The following is a 21,741-nucleotide window of genomic DNA, read 5'->3' on the forward strand; positions in this document are numbered from 1 at the left end:
TTGGATGGCCTACCTGCCTGTCAGCCTTCCATCTCGTGCCCTCATTGGTCGTGTTTGTTGGAGAAGGGGCTCTGTAAGGAAGTCTGAAGGGGCAGATTTTTTTCGGTTGTGCACTTTCAAAATTCTAGCGCACTCGAGCTAGTTTCTCCATTCTTACCTACCCACCTTTAACTCAAATGATCCCAAAACTTGAAAAGGACAGTTCCCACTAAATGTAATGACCCATTATATACTAATTTTAGGGACTAGTAAAACAAGATAACCAAAACTCAATGCATATTTTAATAGTAAGTTAAAAAAAAAAGATTTCAGGGGGATGTAGAATAATTTATCTTCCAGGAACAAACAGCTGGACAAATGCACTTATACTCCACATAGGACACTCAGTTATTTGACGAGCAGATATAAATTGAATTCTAACTCCTTGATTGTAAAAAGTCCATTTGAATTTTTTTACGATGCAGAAACTTTCATGTGAGGGAACTTCTCCTTAAGTTTCGACCGATTTCCCCTCTGTAAGGAGGTTTCCCTGGCCTTCCCTCGGAGATGCTTCTCCAAGCGCAGCCTGCGAGACAGAAATCATCATTTTTTTTTTAAGAGAATAAGAATTTTATAGTATATAAGATAAGACATCTTGTACATCTACTAAAACTTATTTTAAACAGTAACAAAGGCACAATAGGGATGTGAGCCGTATCTTACCTTATGTGTGGTTGGACAAACTTGGGTGTGAAGAACCTCTTTCGCTTATACCTCGTGTTCATGTACCAAGGAATAGCATATTCTTTGTAGCGATACCTGAGTAAAAGAAAAGAGTAAATTAAGCCACTTCCTACATTTCATTTTCTAAAGCCTGGGCCCTTAGAGGTATGGTTATTATATAACAGACCACCTGCAGGAATAATATTTGTCTACAAAAGAAATGATTGCAGCATAACTTGGTGTGTTACCACCACCTGTTGATCAATGGAATAGGGTAAAACACGCAGGAGCACGCCCAGAACTTAACACTGGTATAACTTCTTCTATAAATCCTTCCTTCGACTGCTGCAAACGTATAGATCCACGTACAAGTCACGTAAACAGCCATGACTACGCTCTTCATCACTGTCTCCATCTCCTCGGTCTGTACAGAATTTGGTAGAAAGTATCTGCCCCGAAACCCTCTGCAACCCAAACTATCCAGTATGACTATTCTAGGGCATTTTAAAAGAACTTTAAAAGAAAATCTGAAGAGAGCATCCTCTGTAATTGGCTAATTTGAATACGATCGCTTTGGCACTTATCTTAAAGGAGACCTATCATGCTATATTTAAATGATATAGTGTATGACCATACCTATATAAGGTATATTTATACATTTTATTTTTGAAAATACCAAACAGATCATTTTTTAGCCATACCTCGTTTCTCTCATTTTCGCTCTATTCCAAGCCTGTCTTTGAAAATTCTGAGCAGCAGCTGACCACGCCCCCCTGCAGAAGAGGGGGGCATGAGCCGGCGAGAGTCACGTTACCATGTTTGCTGTGATTACGAGTATGGAATAAACATGTCATCTCAGAGCAATGCATGTGTTCAAGCATATTATCAATTTGATCCAGAAACTGACCCTGAAGCAGCGGAGATTTTGGTGGAGGTGCAAACATCTCGGTTGCAGCAGGACGTTTCTGAATGGTTAGTTGACAACATACTTGTCAACCCTCCCGATTTTCACGGGAGACTCCTGATTTCATTGCCCTCTCCCAGTTTCCTCCCGGGGTCATATTTCTCCCGATTTCTGACTAAATCAGATTTACACGCGACTGTTTCCACTCGGACTTTAATACAGCTACACCACCATTGCTTGGTTTCCATGGTAACATGTCTCTTTAGTAGCGCGCGCAACTCAAAGTCTGAGAGGGTGAGGCAGATATTCACAGAAAACAGAACAAGAATCGACAACTACTCTACTCTCTGCTCACTCCTCTCCTGTAAAATACAGGTCCAGCCCACACATACTGTATGCTCCATCAAGGACGGTGCTACAGGCCGCAAGGCAGTGCACTTACAACTACAATAAGCATGTTAATGTTAATCTAACAGCTACGGCGATCCACTAGCACCTCCCCCCCCAATTTTGCATTTTGAAATGCTCCCGATTTCTGAGGTCTAAAGGTTGGCAAGTATGGTTGACAAGCTGTTGTCCCTATTTATTTTACTCTGTTTGTTACGATGCTTGCTACATTCCGTTCATATTTTGGCTAATTAGCAAGAATGCAATGTGTACAGTTTGTAACTTAGAGTTTGACCCAACAATAAGTCTCTGAAAGGCGGGGAAAAGTTGTGTGGCTAGAGGCAGAGCGCAGCGGCAGAGAGGAGCAGGCTGCGATACCACCACCCCCCCACAGAGCGCACCCAGAGGACAGGCTGCGTCACCTCACTTTGTAACCCAGGAAAGGAGCAGGAATCCTGGGTACGTGAGTGTTAAAAGTGCATTAAACTGTTTTAATCCGACAGCCGCTGATGTGCACGGAAGTCGGTCCGTTTCGTTAACATTTGAATAGCCAAATGGACGGAAATCCCTCCTACAGTATATGCGAATGAGAGTTTTGGAAATGCACGTGGCCGTGGCTCATTCCCCTGATAGGTGGAGAGTCGACCAATAAGCGGAGCACCTTTTTGTGACGTAGAAAAGTGTTGAAATCTGGATCCGTTTTTTTCAGATCCGTTGCGGACCCTTTTTTAGAGATTTGGCTAAGGAGGAAAATAGAGAGGGTTGTGTTTTCTGACACTTGGTGAGTTCCCTGGAACACCGGGGACACATATTCATGTATAAAAGACGTACAAAGGTGCATTTAGCATGATAGGTCCCCTTTAAAGGATCTGGGCTCTATTTTGTCTTTATATGAATGTCTGTCTGCAGCTATGGGTGTATTGCTGTTGAAAAAAACAAAATAGGGGCCCATAGAAAAACTGCTCAGTAGTGCTACTGATCAATAACTACAGAGAAACTTTAAAATGTGAATAAATCGTGTTGCATTTCTCCATGTATACGTTTGATATAGCAAAAAGGAGGATCTACTCTCACCAGTAGGCGTTTCCAAATACGTTCCTCCTCCAGGATCCTGGTCGGCCTTTCTCCTGTCCAGTCTGCAGCAGCCGCAGCGCAGTCTCTCTCTCCTTCACCACCGTCTCCAGGCGGAACATGGACCGGCTCACCTGGAGAGAGACAGTGTGATTTATCTTAGCCAGGGCTTCTACTTAAAACACACACAACGGTCAAAATACTACAGGTACAAACCCTGCAACCAACCTAGACTGAGTAGAAGACTAGGTCAAAGTCTGTCCGGTATTTCCCACAGAATTTGATTCTATTTGTGGGGGCACCGCACCCCCCCCGGCAAGAAAAGCCAAAGGCCCCTTAACCTATTCGGGTGGTCCATGCATCCACCCCCCCCTCAAATAACATGCAAGTTCATGGCTACTGTAGACAACGATCTTGTTGCTCTGTGTTGCGTTGTTAATGAGTGAAACACACCAGAGTTGAGGATCCGTGGAGTTTATTCTCCCAAAAATATCATTTACAATTTAGGCATTTCGCAGACTCCTTATTCCAAAGCGACTTACAATGACCAATTACAGGGACATTCTCCCTGGAGTAAGTGCCTTACTCAAGGGATTTGAACGTGCAACCTTCCAATCATCAGCCCACCTCACTATCCATTAGACTACCAAAAAAAAAGATAATACAAAAAAATAAAATAATATATATATATATTTTTTTTTATGAGATCCATTTGCGGCGGACGATATTTAATTGTGGCGGCCCGCCACAAATAAATCAATGTATGGAAAACACTCCTGTCTATCAAATGTAATGTTGAATTGCTACATTAAGCAGGGATTATAAAGCCTATAAAAAGGTACCTTAGGCAAACATTCCCAGACTCTTGAAGCCTTTATCATCACATATAGATTATTATACTAAATGCAATTAGGGAAATTCAAGTTAACATCATCAATTATACCCACAGAAATCAATGTGTATAGTCCCTTTGTGTTTTTATGTTGGCTTTTATTTAACTTTTGATAATGATTATTTAATGCCCAGCTAGCTTCAGTTCACTAGTGTCTGTGGTGAGACGACAGGTGGCAACAAATCAATATGACAAAGGTCTTGTTTCATTTCAAGTATTGAAAAATGTTTGGTTTACATGAGATATTGTGTAGATGGAACATTAGACTATATTCGAAGGTGAGTATTTTATTCAAAAAGGTTCCTATCCTTTAAAATGAAGACGTTGTAAGAGCATGACAGTGGAGCATCATACCAACCTTCTTTAATCTTTCTGGACTTGGCATCTGAAGCCTTTGCCTTCTCGACTCCTGTTCAAGTGAGAGCAGCATGTTCTTTTCTTTCAACAGCACATACCTGAGACAGAGCGAGAGTTAAACACTGCTGAGAAATGTGTTTCATATGTTTGAGGCACCAGTGTGAACCTAACTGTTCTTACCAGAGTTTGTGCAAATCCTCATTGCTCTTTGTCCTCAGTTGTTTGGCAGCCCATGGTGCACCTAAAACAAACACATTTCTATTAGTAAAGCTACATGCAGGCTGTAGAGCCATTAGAGTTATAGAATACTTCTGTGTTATACCTGACTTCACGTTGTTCTCTCCCCAGTTCTCAGGCAGGTCGAAGAACTCGTCCAGCCCTCTCCTGCTGACGGTGGTGTGCAGGGCTCGACACTGACTCACAGCGCTGATAGGACTGCACCAAGACAGGGCAGCGAGAGGGGACGTTTCCCTGGTAGATGCAAAATAATTGCACACAACAAGGTGAGTTTTAGACTAAACCTAAAACAATTGTATTATGCTACTTCTAAAATGTCTAGTCCTTTTTTTCAGACCAATAAACTAATTTGAGTGACTGCTGGTTTGTGGCAACCAATGACATTTAGTTATTATTTGTTAATCTATAGATTATTTCTTTTAGATTAATAAATACATTGTGTAGTCTTTACATTTTCAGAAAAAACTATTGAAAATCTCTTTAATCAAGTGTAATATATATCTCGTTTTGAAAAATCCCGAACGCGTTCAGTTTAGCAAATACAAATTAAATTACAAATGCAAATTCAAAATATAATTTAAAAAAGGCAATAGAAGTTTGAAATTGCTTTTTAAATTAAACAAATAATAGGATTTATTTTAGGGTTTGTCAGATACGTGCTCTGTGTGAGTTTAAACTACATTGATTGGCAATACCTCCCATTGAAAACATAGGAATTGAAACTAGAATTTCATGACTTTTATTCAGAAACCAAATAACTAAACCCATGACTCTTTAAATTAATCCAATGTCAATTAACTCAATACAAGTCTGCTGGTGGCATAATAAATGCAAGATGAAGAAGATGTCCAACCTTCATTTATTAGGACTGTTATTCATCGTATTGTATTAGCTAATGCCTCGTTACCTTATATAATCACTGAAACACAATCTGTTAATGGGGAGCAGAGACATTATGAGATCGGAACACGTTGACTTTAACGTCATTTATAGGTCATGTTTTACACACTGCAACAGTATCCTACCTGTACAGATGAGGCTGGCATCTGGTCAAAGTGGCAGTACAATGCTTAGTATTTATCGCAGAAGATATCCTAAAGACATTTTGAAACTGCTTGCAAAGAGTCAAAACGCGTCCTGCTGAAGAGGACGCCGCCATCTTTCCCCTAGTCCTACCAACATTACCCATCATGCATTTCTCAAGTTTTTTTATTTTGATTGTTTTATTTTTACAATTATAAATATATGGCCGTGTTACAATGTTACCATATGTATGTACACGATAATAAAAATAAAAATAAAATAAAAACAATATTACATTAAAATACAAAAAAGGCGGTTTCCTGTTTTCAACGTCATCAACCAATCAGAGCTCGTGTTATTGGGCCGTCTCCAAGTAAAGATGGTGGGCATGAGTGTTCTCAGATCTGCTGCTGCTTTTGCAGCCAGATTGAGTCCTCTTAAATCTGGAAATAATACTGCACAATTACTGTCTCGAACCATCCCACGCACAGATAAAGGTAAGAAATACCATGGCAGTTTAAAGAGGGAGTATTTTGACCCTGAAGCTGACCGTCCCTTCTTGTGACCTTGCGCCGGGACTTTCTACCATGCTAATGTTAGCTAGCTCTTAACATTTGTCCTGTTGTCAACGGAACACGCAACGTGTAGGTTAGTACTTCTAGTTACGTGTAGCTATATCGTATTTTGAGCATATAATATTTGTAAGCTAACCTTCTTTCTGATACTGCCAATAGTGTTAGCCGGTGTAACACTTGTAATGTAGTTTGAATAACACCTCTCCCCATATAACCATGTCATATTTCTCATACAAAAACATTGCAAAATTGTTTTAATTCACCCAATTTCTGCATTATTTAGTGTTATACAAGCCTTATACACCATCTCCTGGAGTGACGTTAAGAGCTTAAATACAAGGGAATGTGTAATTTGACATTTAAAGACCCTATATTATCATTTAAAAGCATTTTGATAGTGATCATAATAAGGATGTTTGCTTATATTGACCATACTCCATTTACTGTTAAAGAGGAATAAGAAACATTTGAGGAATAATGATTCCTCAATATCTTTCCTAGATACTACAGCTTATGTTCATGACTACCGCAAAAGCAAAAATCACAATCTGTCTAGTTTTATATCATGACCTTAACACCATAGTCATAACACTATCCTCTGCCTTTGTCTTACAGTGGCCGTGCGTTTTGGTGGTGGTGGTCATGGAAAGCAAATGTTTGTCGTCAACTCCACTAGCTTCTACGACAGGAGATTTCTGAGCTTGTTGGTGAGTACTGAAACACCTTCTCATTAATTTTCTGTGATCATCACCACACCACAGTTATTAGATAACAAGATACATTCCAGCTGCAGGCAATCTCCACAAACAGCCATGTTTTGATAGCCAAGGCACTTAAAAAGAGCCCTGCTGTACCTTCTTACTCATTTATTGTTTTGACACTATAAGCCTGTAACACCAGCTTACTCATGTTTAGACCCCCAACAGTGTTTAATGTTGTATTCCTGAAGTTATCAGCACCTCCGTTCAAAGTTTTTGGAATTTAAATTGGAATCCACTTTACCTGTTAAGCCCCAAGCCCCCACCCCCTGGGACTAAACGCAACATCTTGCAAGAAACAGCGTCTGAGGGCTTCTTAACATTTAACAACCTATGAATTTGTAATACCTACTTAACGGGAAGAAACTCAGCTAACTGACAATATGAACCATTTTTACCGAAACAAAAACACAACTCTAACGCCAAGCGTCTGAATTAGCACTAAGCGAAAGAGTGCTAACGCACTTGGCACATAACTCACGGTAGAAATATTGTATACTTCATCGGATCTGCACAAACAATATATCATATGAAAGCTGAGATTCCACAGATTCAAATGGTATAAGTATCATCACTCCACAACCAAAACTCGCGGCAGCGACACCAGACAACACACAACTTAGCTTTACGTAGCCAAAATGTCATTACGTCTTACCTTTGCTGTTTTCTGATGAAAAGTTGTGTTCAATGGCATTACAATTCATAAAAACGCTGCTGAAGGTTAATCCAATAGGCGTGTTCACACCGCAGTAATTTTCCCACTTTAGTTCCGATATAGTTCCGAAATGTCGCGTTCACACCAAAAAGAGCCGGAACTAAAATTAGTTCATGAGAACCTTTTTACCCCCTTCTAGAGAGCAAGTACTTTCGTGGGAGAAAAAGGTTCCTATTTCTGATTTGCTGGGCGGAATGCAAACCACGCCCCGTAAAACTCCAGCAGCTTCTACTGAAGCCAGTCCCCAACTCCGGGGACTTCCGGCCGGGGACTTTGGGTGGCAATATACGCCGTGAAGTTGTTTGAGGCCTGCCAGTAAACCCAAAGCAGAAGAAGAAGAAGAAGAAGAAGAAGAAGTGATGTCGTGATGTCAGCGGCTTCATTGGCCTAATCCACCCACAGGGACTTATTCCGGTGTGAACGCGATCTGTACTTAGTTAATGAGAACTAAAGAGTTCTCATGAACTAAGTTCTGATCAACCTTTGTGGGAAAAGTACCGCAGTGTGAAAGTGCCTAATGTCTCTATGAAACTTTGTCACATTTATTTTTCATTAATAGAGATTTATCCCAAAAATATTTGCATATTGGTTCGACAATAGAAAAAGCTTCCACGCTTACAATTTGAACGTTACATGATGCAAATAGATATCCAGCCATGCATAGCTGTGGGAACATGTTTCAAATGGGGGGTGCTGTGGGGATGACACCAGGGCTGGTTCTGACCAATGTGCTGCCCTATAGGCAAGATTTTAGCTGGTAATGAAAAACCTCTACAAAAGACCAATACACTACAAAAAGAGAAACATATTGAAATGGTGGACAGCTTATATAACAAGGCTTCAAATTTATTTAGTATTATAACATGTTTTAATTGGGGGGGTGGACTTCACATCCTCTAGGGGGGTCCGGGGGTACTCCCCCGGGAAGATTTTTTTAACATTTTAAAGTAAAATGCTTCAATTTGGTGCACTTTGAGCGCCCAATTAGAGACTGATCTAGGGGGTACAACTCTAAACACCCATATGAAAAAGATCGGTTTGCATTTTATTAATCAAATAAGTAGGTATGTGAACATTTCCAATAACCTAGCATAGCCAATAACAAATACATGTAACTTATTTTATTTGTGTTGTTCATTTATATCTTATTTGACCAGTTAACATTTATTTATTTATGTATATTTTTAAATCTCTCCAGTTTTAAACAATATTTTTGGTTTACTGTCCTATAGTATACATTGGAATGATTTCAAACCTGTTTTTATTTATCCTAATAATTATAAAGGTGTGCCTTGGAAATATTTGTTTACATAAATTGTGATCAAAACGTTTGAGACCCACTGAGATAACTTAGACTAAAGTGAGCTATCTAAACCCCCAGAGTCCTTTACCTCACTGAGCCTCTCAGTCTGACAGGAGAGAACTCTCCCTCCACATTATTGTAGAAACAGCTTCTTATATCCGTTAGCGCAGCAGAAGCTAACAACAATCCCCGCCGGTACTGCGGTATCCCCTCTCTCTATCTCTCTCACTTTGGCTGCGGGCGCCTGCTAAGCCAACATCCCCCACTTTCATCACTTACAGCGCCCATCGTACAGGGCAAATGGAAAATGTAACCGGGGTGAAAAGGGTGTTATCTTTACTTAATTATGAATGTTGTTACATCAATGCTGAAAATTCGTTTTTTTTGTATTGTGGAAGTGCAGATCCCCTGTCCTCCACCAGGGCGTGCTGCAGCACCCTCAGCACCCCTACTTCCCACGGCCCTGCAGCCATGCAATTATCAAACCCAAAGTGGAAAGCATTTAGAATCTAACAATTACTCCTGTGCTCGTAGTTTCTAGGATATAAAAGTGTAATATAATGAATAGTTTTGCATCTAAATAGTTATTGCTGACCTGTTGGCTTTGTGACAGCTGTAGCCGTGATCTTGATCCAATGTCATGCTGAACATTGGACTATTTTCTGTATTTACTTTTATCTTCTTTTCCCCTCTCAGAGATATTACCTTATGCTGACTGGCATTCCTGTGGCTATCATTATTACTGGTGTGAATGTCTTCAAGGGTAAGTAGGAATATACTGTATGTCTTCAAGTTTCAGGTGTATCTTCTTCAATTTAAAGATGTGGATTTGTCACTAAAAAAATGTAGATACATGTTACTTTGTATTTAAATTTGAGTTTGATTGTGTTGTAAAGGTGAGGCAGAGCTGGTTGAAACTCCTGAGGGCTACGAACCTGAGCACTGGGAGTACTACAAGGTAAGTCTTAACTAGCAGCTTATCTCATACACACTTTCAGGAGGTTTTTTGTGTCACTGATCTGGACCCTTGGAAGGGAACGATGGGCTCAAGCATGGTTTACATTTGGAAATAGAAGTCATTACCTATATGCCTTTTTTAAATTACAAAGCCTATAAGATGAGTTGGCCTTTGGTGAATGCTTAATGAGCAATATTATACCAAATATTTTGTGCTTTTATTATCTAAACAGAGTTTTATAATTGTATATATTTCAGAGAGCAGCATATGCACAATTATCCTATCATTCATGTGGTAATATTGAGAGAAAAGTAAAAGGATAAAATCATATCGTCACTTGCACTAAATCTACTTTATAAAGTCATCAATCATCATTTTCAATTCAGCTGCAAAATCTGTTATTGTTTATTTGATGTAATATATATATAAGTAGTCACTGAAAATCGTTTTGCATTCTGTATTGCAGCACCCCATCACCAGGTGGATCACACGGACGTTGTTTGACTCTCCAGTGAAGGACTATGAGAAGATGATGGCTGCAATCCAAAACGAGAAAGAAAAGTCTGACTTGAGGTGAATTTGAGTGCTGCTGTGTTATTTTGTGACTTCTTCTTTGTGAAGGTCAGAGTGAAAATGTCCTTATGTTGTATTTAGTGCAACATTATCAAACTACTGCTTATAGCTTGCAGAAGTTAGGCGGTAATGCTATAATGCATTTTTCCTTTGAGTGTTTCAGATTCCTTCTCATAAAAAACTTATGAGCAACATTTTTCTACACGTTGATAACATTTAATGGAATATCTATATCATATCTTTGTTTTCTGAATGGCTATTATTATAACAAGTGTCCAGACGCACTGAGGCCTCCAGGGAGCAGTGTGACGGTTTGTCCGAACACAAACGGTTTCCTTTTGTTAAAAGGGATTCTTGTTTGTCAGCTGCTCTACTTTGCACTCAGTATAGCTATAAATGTTGATAAAGTTATATCATAGCCATTTGTAAAGTCATCAATTTATGAATGTATTAAATATAATTCAAAATGTATCTTGTCAAACTTGAATGTATTAATTGTTACACACCAGCAATTTATTTGAATGCTCATTAGGACTCTATACAGTTCACAAGCTTTGTTTCTACAATTATGTTTTTCATGATTTTTATATTTTTCATGGCTTTGGGACTTGTAGCACTATTCTGGGAATCACACCTTGCTCTTTTCTGTTATCTATGAATGATGATTTCATTAATTCCCTGCGTGTTTGTTGTCAACAGACTGACCCAGTTGGAGGTGAGTCGACAGATGAGGATGAAGGGAGACGGCCCCTGGTTTCAAAGCAAGACCCCCAACAAGGATTTAATTCACCAAGGCCACAAGTCAACACCTGACAATTAATCTATCAGTACATTCTGCCGATCAGTCTCACTGTTTGTACATTTTTTCCCTTCTTACGTAAATAAAGTATCTATATCGACTCCCAATATTTTTGTTTTCCAGTGTCTTTTTGGCTCCATTCTACAAAAAAAACGTTTTACCTTGAGATTAAAACCTTACCACTTAAAACAGACGAGTAGTGCAATCATGAGACTTTTAAAGTTGACTGTAAGGTTTTAGTACGTTTTCTTCAACATTTTAAGGTAACTCGGTGAGTGATTTATAACAAATGGTCATATTGAGGCTGCAGTGTTCCTTTACATCGTTGTGAATAAGGTTACATTGCTGAGCAGGGAGGCAAGTTATTTATTTTGTGAAATCTGAATGTCATCTCCTTGTCTCTTGGTGCTTCATCTCGGTCAAAGATCATTTTTATATTAATTTCATCCATTTGTTTATTCACCCTAAAGGATAAGGACTGCAAATGAATTAATGTATAACATATATATATATATCTTAGTTTTTTTACAAGTTCACACATGACATTTAACTTTATGGAGGTGTCCTAGATAGGTTGCATTTCTAATTCATATATATCCCTGTTAATATGTAATGTGCATAAATGGATACATAGCATTTTAACATCACATGTGTGATCCACAAGGAAGTTGGCAGGCAACACATAAGTCTCTCAACAAGGACACACTGTAGGCAACAGGATACGATTTTGGAAAATATATTGTTTCTTTTTTGCAATAGATGAGAGAGTCCACCTGGTGGCAGAGCTGTTCAGACATGATTGTTTGTAACTGACAAAGAACATTTTTATGTATAAGATGCACTCATTTAACCTATTTGTTGAATATATTTTGGTGCGACTGCTACAATTTATGAGCGAAAAAGGCTACTGAGAGCTAAAATTGAATGTATTTTTTTAAATGTAGCCCTATAGTGTCAGAGCCTCTTATTGTGCTTTTAGGGTACTGCGAGTGGTAGCCTATATATTATTAAACCAAAGTGCACTTCATATTTGTACTTCTCCTGGACCCTGGAGGGGAAACATGCTTTAGTAAGTGTGAGTGGCTTTATGAATCATCCTCTGAGGTGGGAGGGGCCCCTCCGGTAAAACATCCCGTGTACAAAGCGTCACCACTGGTCACCACAGTCAACAGAAGCAATGTCATTTCTGCGCAGGTCTAAGATTTCTGCATGGTGGTATCAAAAGGAAAACAACCAATAACGACAACATTAGCCTCCATGCTTCGAGCTTTGCCGCCGGTGTAGCAGACCAGCCTCCACCTCTCTGTCATTTTATTTGTATGTCTTTCAGCGTCACATCCCCCTGGCTGGAGGAATGTAGAGACGGAGGGATTTAAAAATAGCATCCTCTCCTCTGACACTCTGCTCCGGGGTCTCCGCCGCACTGTGGTGCGAGAAGCAGGAATGCGAAGATGGCTGCAGACCTCGGAGAGCTGCTGGTCCCATACATGCCCACCATCAGAGTGCCCAGGACCGGGGACAGGGTTTTCAAGAGCGAGTGCGCCTTCTCCTTCGACTCTCCCGTAAGTGTCCGCACACACACGCCGAGACAGGAGCGTGTTGTCCGGGGAGGGTGACACGGGCTGAGTCCCATTTGTCTTGGCTTAGAAACACACCTGAATCCGCTGTAATGTGTGTTTATGTGTCTCTATGACCACATTCCCCCTGAACTTGGGAGAAAATAAATAATTACATGTTGTTTACATCTCAGGAGAGGGATGGAGTTGCTTTCCTTTGTGCAGTTCAGGCCACATTAAAACACACAGGCTAACACACAGCGTTTAGCCTTGAACTAATTAAATGAAGTGTTAGCTGCCCTGTCAGGGTGAAGCTAGTGTGTGTGAGTTTATAGCCACATGTATGTTGTTTTTTAATTTATAAAGCCTTTAAAGTTGACTCGGTGGTGCCATAACTGGACATTTGTAATCTCAGGAAAATATTTACATTATGCTCGTCGTAACTGAGAATATGTTATAGGGATTTTAAAAATATGAATTGTGCGAGTTAGCCTTTAGTGGCCTATTAAAGCTAGTTTATGTTGTGATGTAAAGTTACATTTCTCCTCAATAGTGCATGGTTGTACAATGAATTATCTAAAATGCATGCTATCCATGAACGTTTTTGTTATCCTTACTTGACTATAACTCAATAGTGAGTTTTTAGTGGGCTTCATAGTAGAAGTGGTAGCCTACAATATGTGTTACGTTGTTTCAACACCATGTGTCACTATAAAGTTTTGATCCAAAAGTTTTCAATATATTTTTCATTTTCTGTTTTTTTTTGTGGTTGAGAAAATAGCGATAAGGCTGCAAATATCAATATTTTGATTTATATAGTTTAAAAAACGTTTGATCTGTGAGAATAAATAGATTGTATGACCTTCCCTTTAAGTTGTAAAGACTAATTTGTCGACAGACTGATTGACAGTCAGAGTTTTTGATTGTTCTACATAAAGTATAAAAACCTACTTTCTCGACTTTCTGAAACCGTTTTTAAAGGTGACTCAGCTGTCTGGAGTTCATCATGTTGGTCGAGGGTCGGTTTATTTTTATCCTAGTGCTGTTGAAGCTCATATGTCACTCTGGGCCACTTAAAGGTTTATCACAGGGGTTTATACGGCCCACACTGATTGCAGATTTAGGTTAGTTTTGAGATGGTATTCTTCAAGTATCTTGTCTCTGACTGTCCATGTGTGAAAATACCGCAGGATGTTTCTTTCCCGTAACAATAAAACCCCATCCTGCATTTTCAAACACTTTAAATGTGAGCCACTAGTCACATGCAGATTAAATAATCATACCTTTTGTATTCTGTAACAAGTTTCAGATACTGTTAGTCAATCTAAGATGAGACATGTGTGGGCTTGAGTCTTCATGGACTCAGCAGTTCTTTGAGGAATAAGGTTACTATGTTTTTAAACCTGCAGTACCGCGGTGCCTCAAAAGCAAAGAGGAACTACTTGAACTTAGATTGAGCTACATTAAATTCATAATTGTGTAGCTGTGTGTAACAAGGTGCACATTCCTGAGTTAAAACAACAGTAACCGCAACATTCACATATCGCATTGCTTGTATGTAACAAAATATCACAATCTTGAGATATTGTCCGGCTAGAAATATTCTTTAAAATGGTGGAGATTCTTTTTATTTACAGCATTAAAACAAAACGGGCTAATAAGCAGCAGGCATTTTCTTGAATAGAGTACAACTTTTTTTTCTGTGTAAGAATGCTGAAACCAATTTTTTGCTGTTTGACAACATGCAAAAAATAGACAGGCTCTTTGACTGTGTGTTTGCAGAATCATTGTCACACATCTCTTAAATATACTCTTTACATCTTGTGCTACAATTTTGTAACTAGTGCCAGATATGTGGCCAAAGTATCAAAATCCCTATTAAAATGTAGCCTTAACGTTGAGCAATCTTTGCTTTTGCTGAAATAATAATATTTACCCTATTTTCACTGTCAAATATTTGAAGTATTCAATACAAGGCAGTATAAGGCAATACAAAATAGAATATTTATGAGGATATATATTTATATACAAGTAGAATAAAGCTGCTTTCTGGCTACTGCAATATAAAGATAGAAGTCACCAATTATTTTTACTATATGGTAGAATAGAACTTTCTGCATTTCTGTTTTCCATGTGATAAATGAGCTGTTTTGATGGTGTTCCACCTCGTGCTGCTGCTCACTGTTACTGTTTGTTTTGGTCTGCAGGAGTCAGAGGGAGGCCTGTATGTGTGTATGAACACATTCCTCGGCTTTGGACGAGAGCATGTGGAGAGACATTATCGCAAAACAGGACAGAGCGTTTACATGCACCTCAAACGACACGTCAAAGAGGTACGTTTTACCCCGGCCCTGTGTGTTTATTTGGAACTGATTTTTTACTGGCACTTGTTGTTAAGAATGAGAATAATAATCTTTATTTACACATGGCTTTTAAAAAGCTCATTTCAAAAGGGTTTTGCAATTAATAAAACCAGTATACAGAAGAGCGAATGAAAGACATCAACTTAAATGTGAACATTTTGAAATCTTGATGCAGATTTGTGACCAGCTAGATCTCAATTACACTTACATTAGAAATACATTTTGGTAAACTGATTAAATTCAAACTTGGTATTGCACACATATCTAATACTCTTTGAGAGTCTCACAACACATGGGAAAAGGTGTATGGTAGAATTAGAAAAATTATTAAACTTTAACCCATATTTAAATAATAATAATAATCAAATAAATACAAATAAAATAATAATATTACAAATAAATACGAGCATTAAGAAGCAGTATACTGTTAAAAAATGTGATAAATGGTTAACACCCTACTAATGTTTCTTAATGTATTTTGAATTATAATCAAAACTAATACAGTAATATCCTGAAACCCTTCATAAAAGTTATCATTGTTGACTCAATATTGTACATCGTTAAATGAAAATAATAAATGCCTTTGCTTAAAACTCAATCAGTACTGAACGGTGCTTTAGATAAAAAGGTACACTGTGTGTCCTGGTTTGCTGATACCACGATGCTGTTATTTTAAACATCAGTGATTAAATTACATGAGTGCATATTCTTGGAGCTCGATTGCTTGGTCATCAACGTTTAATTAAAGAAAGAGGAATATATAAACTCTGTTTTAGCATGCGTGCTAACCCTCAGACTGAAACATGACTGAGGGTTTTTAGCGCTTTGTTTTGCATTCAGTGAATCGCTTTGTCTGTTCTGTTGGTAGCACTTTATTTTAAGTTCCCTCGTTTCTTTATAATATAAATACTATTAAATTAGAGATGTTAACATTTAGTACACTTCCATTAAATAAAAGAGTGTCATATAGTTAGTTTGCAGCGGGTCAGCGTGACATGCAAAAACGTGATTTGTTTTGAAGGCAAGCATACAGTTCCAGTGACTGTGTATAGAGACTTAAGTTTTAAATGGTAAACAAACAGTGAATGAATATTTGCTTGGGTTTAAATGGAGTGTTAGATTTTGAAGTTCCTATTTCCCTGTTAATAGTTCCAATTTAGATAGTGCTTTCCATAAAACGTCTATAGAGACCATCAAGGAAATGTTTTGAAATTATAAATTTTTGAAATAGAGTTTTACCACTTTATCAAAGTTTCTGAAAAGTTGCTTCTAAAATTCAAGTAATGGCAGTCACTGACTGCATCACAGAATGATATGTAACAAAATATGTTTATATAACTTATACATGGAAGACAAAGAAACATCTAAAGATATAATGCAATCCAAAACTATAACCCTGCAACAAATATTTTAAATGTTTTGTTGAGACTGAGCCAGAAACTATTCAATCACAAGTTTGTGGCAATGTTGCATTATATTGCATTATGTTTCTGTTATTTGGGTCTCCCTGTTATGTATAAATCACTAGGCAATTTAGCTTTTTCTTTGTCGAACAACATCACAAACAATCCCTAAGTTTTGTTGATGGTAAACAAAAAAAGCCTTGGCGTCTGCCTTGTTTTCTCCCTGGTTCTAATTGCCCTCAGATAAGCTCTGCTTTGTAAAGAGTTGCTATTTCCATGCCTGGATCTGGCCTGAAAACAGCTGCTCACATTCTGCAGGCTCCTGTGTCTTCTGTTTTTTCCCCATGAGTCCACTTGGCCTCGAGTGTGTCAGCATTCTCTGTCTTTTCTGTCTGACGTCTCCTCGCTGCAGAGTGAACAGGAAGCCGGCTCCTGATGGGATTCATATTAAACCAGTCGGAAACACTGGGATGTTTTGCTAATAGCCATTTCATTGGCAGATTTCACTGACAAATAGTTTTTTGTTTTGATGATTGTGTCAGGGCTAGATATGTGGTTGGCAGACTAAAAATGTTTATTTACATGTGTCTGTTTGAGAAAAGGGAACATTTAGACATACTCTACAGGCAGAGAAAGGCCCAAAACACATGACATTAATGGTGTCTGTGCCCTGGAAGGGGTTTCCCCCTGTCCCTGTAACAAGACCTGACAACTGGAGCATCCAGTGCCTATTTCTAAAAAAATGACAGCCATCTGTCTCAGACATGCATAACAACATTTTTTTCCAGTATTTTACAAAGAGACTCATCAGAGGTATTACAATGTGCTTTTAATGGGATGAGAGCTTCTTTGATCCAATATAACCTCTTCCTTCCTGTTTTCCCACAGAGAAATACAGGAGCTGCAGGAGGCGCCATCCCCAGACGAAAGAATGGAAAAGTGTTTCTAGGTGAGTACAAGGCAGTGTTTTGAAATGTGCTCAGATCCTGTATTTAAGTAAAAGTATCAAATCCATTATGTGAAGTATTCAATCAAGTTAAAATCTCATGTGAAAATGAAACACAGAAGTATTAACATTACATATTTAGACTTGTTCATACTGATAAATATCACATGTGACTGATATATTATTATATATATGAAATTATTTGACTTTTACACTGATGCATTGATGTGTACATGCGTTATACTGTTGTAGCTGGAGCTAGTTTGAACTACTTTTATAGATTAAAAGATTGATGTAACCATTAGATTAGACTGACTGCATGAAAATGATGGAGCCCAAGAAAAGAAGATGTGAAATTATGTTACTCAAAATGTTCCTTATTTAAAAACATTATTTAATTATTGCTGATAAATATTTAAGACTTTTATGTCTTCGGGCCTTTTGAAAAGTTAATTTAATCAAGCCATTTGAGAAGTTTTGGTGGGACAACATACACTGAACAAAAATATAAACGCAACACTTTTGTTTTTGCTCCCATTTTTCATGAGATGAACTCAAAGATCTAAAACATTTTCTAAATACACAAAATAACCATTTCTCTCAAATATTGTTCACAAATCTGAAAATATCTGTGATAGTGAGCACTTCTCCTTTGCCGAGATAATCCATCCCACCTCACAGGTGTGGCATATCAAGATGCTGATTAGACAGCATGATTATTGCACAGGTGTGCCTTAGGCTGGCCACAATAAAAGGCCACTCTGAAACGTGCAGTTTTGCTTTATTGGGGGGGTCTGGGGGGGTCCGAAAACTAGTCAGTATCTGGTGTGAGGGTTAGGGTTAGGGTTCAGGTAATGTTGTGAATCGAGTGGCCTGTGTTCATCGTCCATAACATACGCCTGCCCATACCATAACCCCACCACCACCATGGGCCACTCGATTCACAACATTACCCTAACCCTAACCCTAATCCTAATCCTCACACCAGATACTGACTGGTTTTCGGACCCCCCCGGACCCCCCCAATAAAGCAAAAATGCACGTTTCAGAGTGGCCTTTTATTGTGGCCAGCCTAAGGCACACCTGTGCAATAATCATGCTGTCTAATCAGCATCTTGATATGCCACACCTGTGAGGTGGGATGAATTATCTCGGCAAAGGAGAAGTGCTCACTATCACAGATCTTTTCAGATTTGTGAACAATATTTGAGAGAAATGGTTATTTTGTGTATGTAGAAAATGTTTTAGATCTTTGAGTTCATCTCATGAAAAATGGGAGCAAAAACAAAAGTGTTGCGTTTATATTTTTGTTCAGTGTACATCTGAAATGTGTCAAGGGCCCAGCCGCAGACACTGTTTCCACAAGCTGTTTGATTTGTTTAATGCATCATTTTACATAGATACAAAAGAACAAGTAAAACCTGAAAAGTAAACTTAAAATGTAGTAAAAATTACAATTTATATCAAGAAATGTTATGTAGAAGCATAAAACTAAGAATTAACTGAAAAGTACTTCAACATTTTAAAAGTATGAACCTTGAAATTGATATACTCAGTCAATGTCCACCTCCAATTATGGGCTTCATTAGACCTGGTGTTTTAATATTAGAGTAAATGTGATTGGTGTGGTCAGAAACGCCTCTCTCCACTCAGAGACCCCCCTCCTTTACAAGCTGCTGTTATTGTTTGTTACACTGTGTTGACCTGCCAGCTGCCCCTCCGGCCGGCCTTTACCCAAAGCGTCAGATATTTCTTCATGATGAGACCTCTCCTCCTCCTCCTCCTCATGTGCTCTAAATATAGCCCATTTATTTGTATTTGTGGTTGGTAACTGTGCTAAATCAAAGCCCTCCTCCCTGACGTGGGGAGGGGCTGGTTGGTTGTCGGCCTCTCAGCTGCCACCACCTGTCAGCCCCTCTGACACACTTCCACTGGAGCTGTGACGTGGCTCAGACACGACCAGGTGTCTCTCGCCCCCCTCCCTCACTGCTCGCCTGGCGGGGGAGGAATTCCTTCCACTCACCCTCACTGTAATTGATGTTCATGATTTATCAACATCAAAAGTTGAATAGACTTTAATATTTATTGTCTTTCGTTGACTACTGTTTATAATAACCCCCTAGCCAAAGTCTGACTTTAGACTCTCGGATCAAAATGTGTCAGGATCTCTACGTATGATTCCTCCTGTCGTCCATTTTGGATGTTTAATGCGACAGCGGGCATGTATGTGTCCGCTGTCATCTCCATACCAGTCCAGTGATCTAATGTAGCTGGTAGCGTCAGACGTTAACATGAATCCGGTGGCCACAATAACAGTATCAGAGATAACCTATGATCCTGTTTCTCATGAGTCATATCATGACTTTAGGCTGATGTGGAGAACTATGTTTGGAGAGTGATTTAAAGGGGAACACCAACTCAATTAAAAATATATTTCCATTTCAGATATACATTTCAAAATGTCTTTGGGTTTAAGACATTTGGTCGGACAAAAGTCATGTGTCATATAATATTAGGCTTTTGGAAGTCTAATGAACATTTTCACTGTTTTCTGAACTTTGAAACCCCAAATGATTAGTTGAACACAATACTTATCAGATTTAAACACAGGGTAAATTGCACAGAGTAATGTCAGAGATTTGACCCATCCTCAATTCCCCTGAATACCTTTATAAATTGCTGGCGATAAGGGTGTGTAATAAAGGGCTAAAAATCGCTTACTTGAATTATGTATGAGCAAAAGAGTCATCAGCTATGTATTGGATCATCTGTGCTTTTATAATAAAGGGTCATTGGTGGTTTTTGTTGTTCAAGGATTCATCTGTTTTCACGAAATAACAATGAAGTAATGTCAATGTTTATTTCCTCCCCTGTAGATTTAGAGCTAAACCGTGATTTTAACGGAGAAGACTTTGAATATGAAGACGAGGCCAAACTTGTCATTTTTCCAGACCACTTCGAGATCCCCTTACCAAATATTGAGGAGTTGCCCGCTCTGGTCAGTGAGTCGGTGCTGCACGGGCTGTCGTGTGTTTCCATGCATGACGATGGTGAGGATGCACTCAGTGGTTCCCCTGAAGCAGGCCAAGCCTATATCCATTTATTTGTTGAGGTTGTAGTGAGAGTTTTCGTGGTCACGCATTTAAAACATTGTATTTAAGAATATATTCCTGTCCTCTGGTTGCTGTTAGTTCATCAAAAAGTTTTAAATGGATAGGTTTTGCCAAGAAAAGATTCTGGGGAACCACTGGATGCAAGTGCTGAACATATTTTGGCTTTTTTTTTTTTTTTCTGTGGATTTGTTGGATTTTGAGCTTTGACATTGGATGATGATTGATGTTGGCATGTCATGGGGTTTCATTTTGCATGTCTTTTTTTCACGCATGCATCAGTATTTTTACTATCCTTGTTGCTTTGTTTGTTTCTGCACTAAAACTGATTTCCCACACTTGATAATTGCATCGATTCATGTGGCACATCTTTTGCATGTCCACTATTGTCGCAGTAATTAAAACTTAAAAGGTTGATATATTTTCATCACACACTTCCAGAAATTCATTCTGTCTCTACTGTTTCCTGTGATGTTCAGGTCACCATCGCCTGCGACGCAGTGCTCAATGCACCATCAGCTTACAAGAAGCAGGAGCCTGAATCCTGGGATGAGGAGATCCAGGAGTCCAGACATGCCAGGAGCCTCAGTCAGCTGGACAATGGGGTCAGGATCCCACCCGGGTAGGTCGGCTACACTTACAGTATACACCACTGTACCATTAAAACAGTGTTATTTATATATATATCATTTCCTGGTCTTCTCTAAAGAAGAGGGACCAATGAAAACGTTGTCATGTTGCCGTTGTTCAGCATGGAAACATTCATTAGCTAACAATGACATTATTGTTCTATTAATATAAAGGGAGGTCAGGTACTCTTTAAAACAGCTGCTAGTTATGGGTACTTTTTACTGAAGTGCATTTCAAAGCCTCTTTACTTTGACTTGAGTAAAGAAGTTTAGTCAGTACTTCTACTTTCACCAGAGTATTTTTAAACACGAGTATCTGTACTTCTACTTGAGTAAAGGATGTGTGTACTTCTACTTCTACAGAAACGTTTGCATTTGAGTCAGAATCGGTTTATTACCAGGTAGGCTTACACGTACGAGGAATTTGAATTGGTGTCGTTGTGCATACTTAAAAGTAAAACAAGAATTAAAAACACAGAT

At 38.7% G+C, this 21,741-nt stretch overlaps 3 protein-coding genes across 4 annotated transcripts in view; 2 read left to right on the forward strand and 1 right to left on the reverse strand.

The window, feature by feature from the left end:
• Positions 1-268: 268 nt before the first annotated feature.
• On the reverse strand, positions 269-5,742 carry mrpl47 (mitochondrial ribosomal protein L47; the record flags this gene model as incomplete). Its single annotated transcript, XM_079688729.1, has 7 exons — positions 269-565; positions 703-798; positions 3,068-3,198; positions 4,315-4,411; positions 4,494-4,554; positions 4,636-4,784; positions 5,576-5,742. 7 exons carry the CDS (start codon positions 5,740-5,742, stop codon positions 454-456), a joined length of 813 nt encoding a protein of 270 aa, XP_079544855.1. The 3' UTR covers positions 269-453.
• Positions 5,743-5,911: 169 nt separating this feature from the next.
• ndufb5 (NADH:ubiquinone oxidoreductase subunit B5) lies at positions 5,912-11,361 on the forward strand. The gene is made up of 6 exons (XM_079688744.1): positions 5,912-6,070; positions 6,764-6,855; positions 9,621-9,687; positions 9,821-9,882; positions 10,349-10,455; positions 11,155-11,361. The coding sequence occupies exons 1-6, from the start codon at positions 5,953-5,955 to the stop codon at positions 11,273-11,275; spliced, it is 567 nt and encodes a 188-aa protein (XP_079544870.1). The 5' UTR covers positions 5,912-5,952; the 3' UTR covers positions 11,276-11,361.
• Positions 11,362-12,489: 1,128 nt separating this feature from the next.
• usp13 (ubiquitin specific peptidase 13) overlaps positions 12,490-21,741 on the forward strand; it is a 30,955-nt gene continuing 21,703 nt past the window's right edge. The window contains exons 1-5 of one of the 2 annotated variants that reach the window (XM_079665096.1): positions 12,490-12,816; positions 15,018-15,143; positions 17,465-17,525; positions 20,399-20,520; positions 21,112-21,254. In XM_079665096.1, coding sequence (XP_079521222.1) covers positions 12,706-12,816; positions 15,018-15,143; positions 17,465-17,525; positions 20,399-20,520; positions 21,112-21,254 — 563 coding nt within the window. In that variant the 5' untranslated portion in view covers positions 12,490-12,705. The remainder of the gene's footprint in view (positions 12,817-15,017; positions 15,144-17,464; positions 17,526-20,398; positions 20,521-21,111; positions 21,255-21,741) is intronic. The other variant, XM_079665095.1, reaches the window with a different exon arrangement.

Source organism: Notothenia rossii, assembly GCF_949606895.1.
Source record: "Notothenia rossii genome assembly, chromosome: 1".
Lineage (NCBI taxonomy): Eukaryota > Metazoa > Chordata > Actinopteri > Perciformes > Nototheniidae > Notothenia > Notothenia rossii.

Excerpts from the sequence above, each read along its gene's own strand:
- ndufb5 (XM_079688744.1), top strand. The coding sequence starts at position 5,953 with ATGGTGGGCATGAGTGTTCTCAGATCTGCTGCTGCTTTTGCAGCCAGA. Across the intron at positions 6,071-6,763 it reads CATCCCACGCACAGATAAAG|TGGCCGTGCGTTTTGGTGGT; the intron begins GTAAGAAATACC and ends TTTGTCTTACAG. Across the intron at positions 9,688-9,820 it reads TGGTGTGAATGTCTTCAAGG|GTGAGGCAGAGCTGGTTGAA; the intron begins GTAAGTAGGAAT and ends TGTGTTGTAAAG.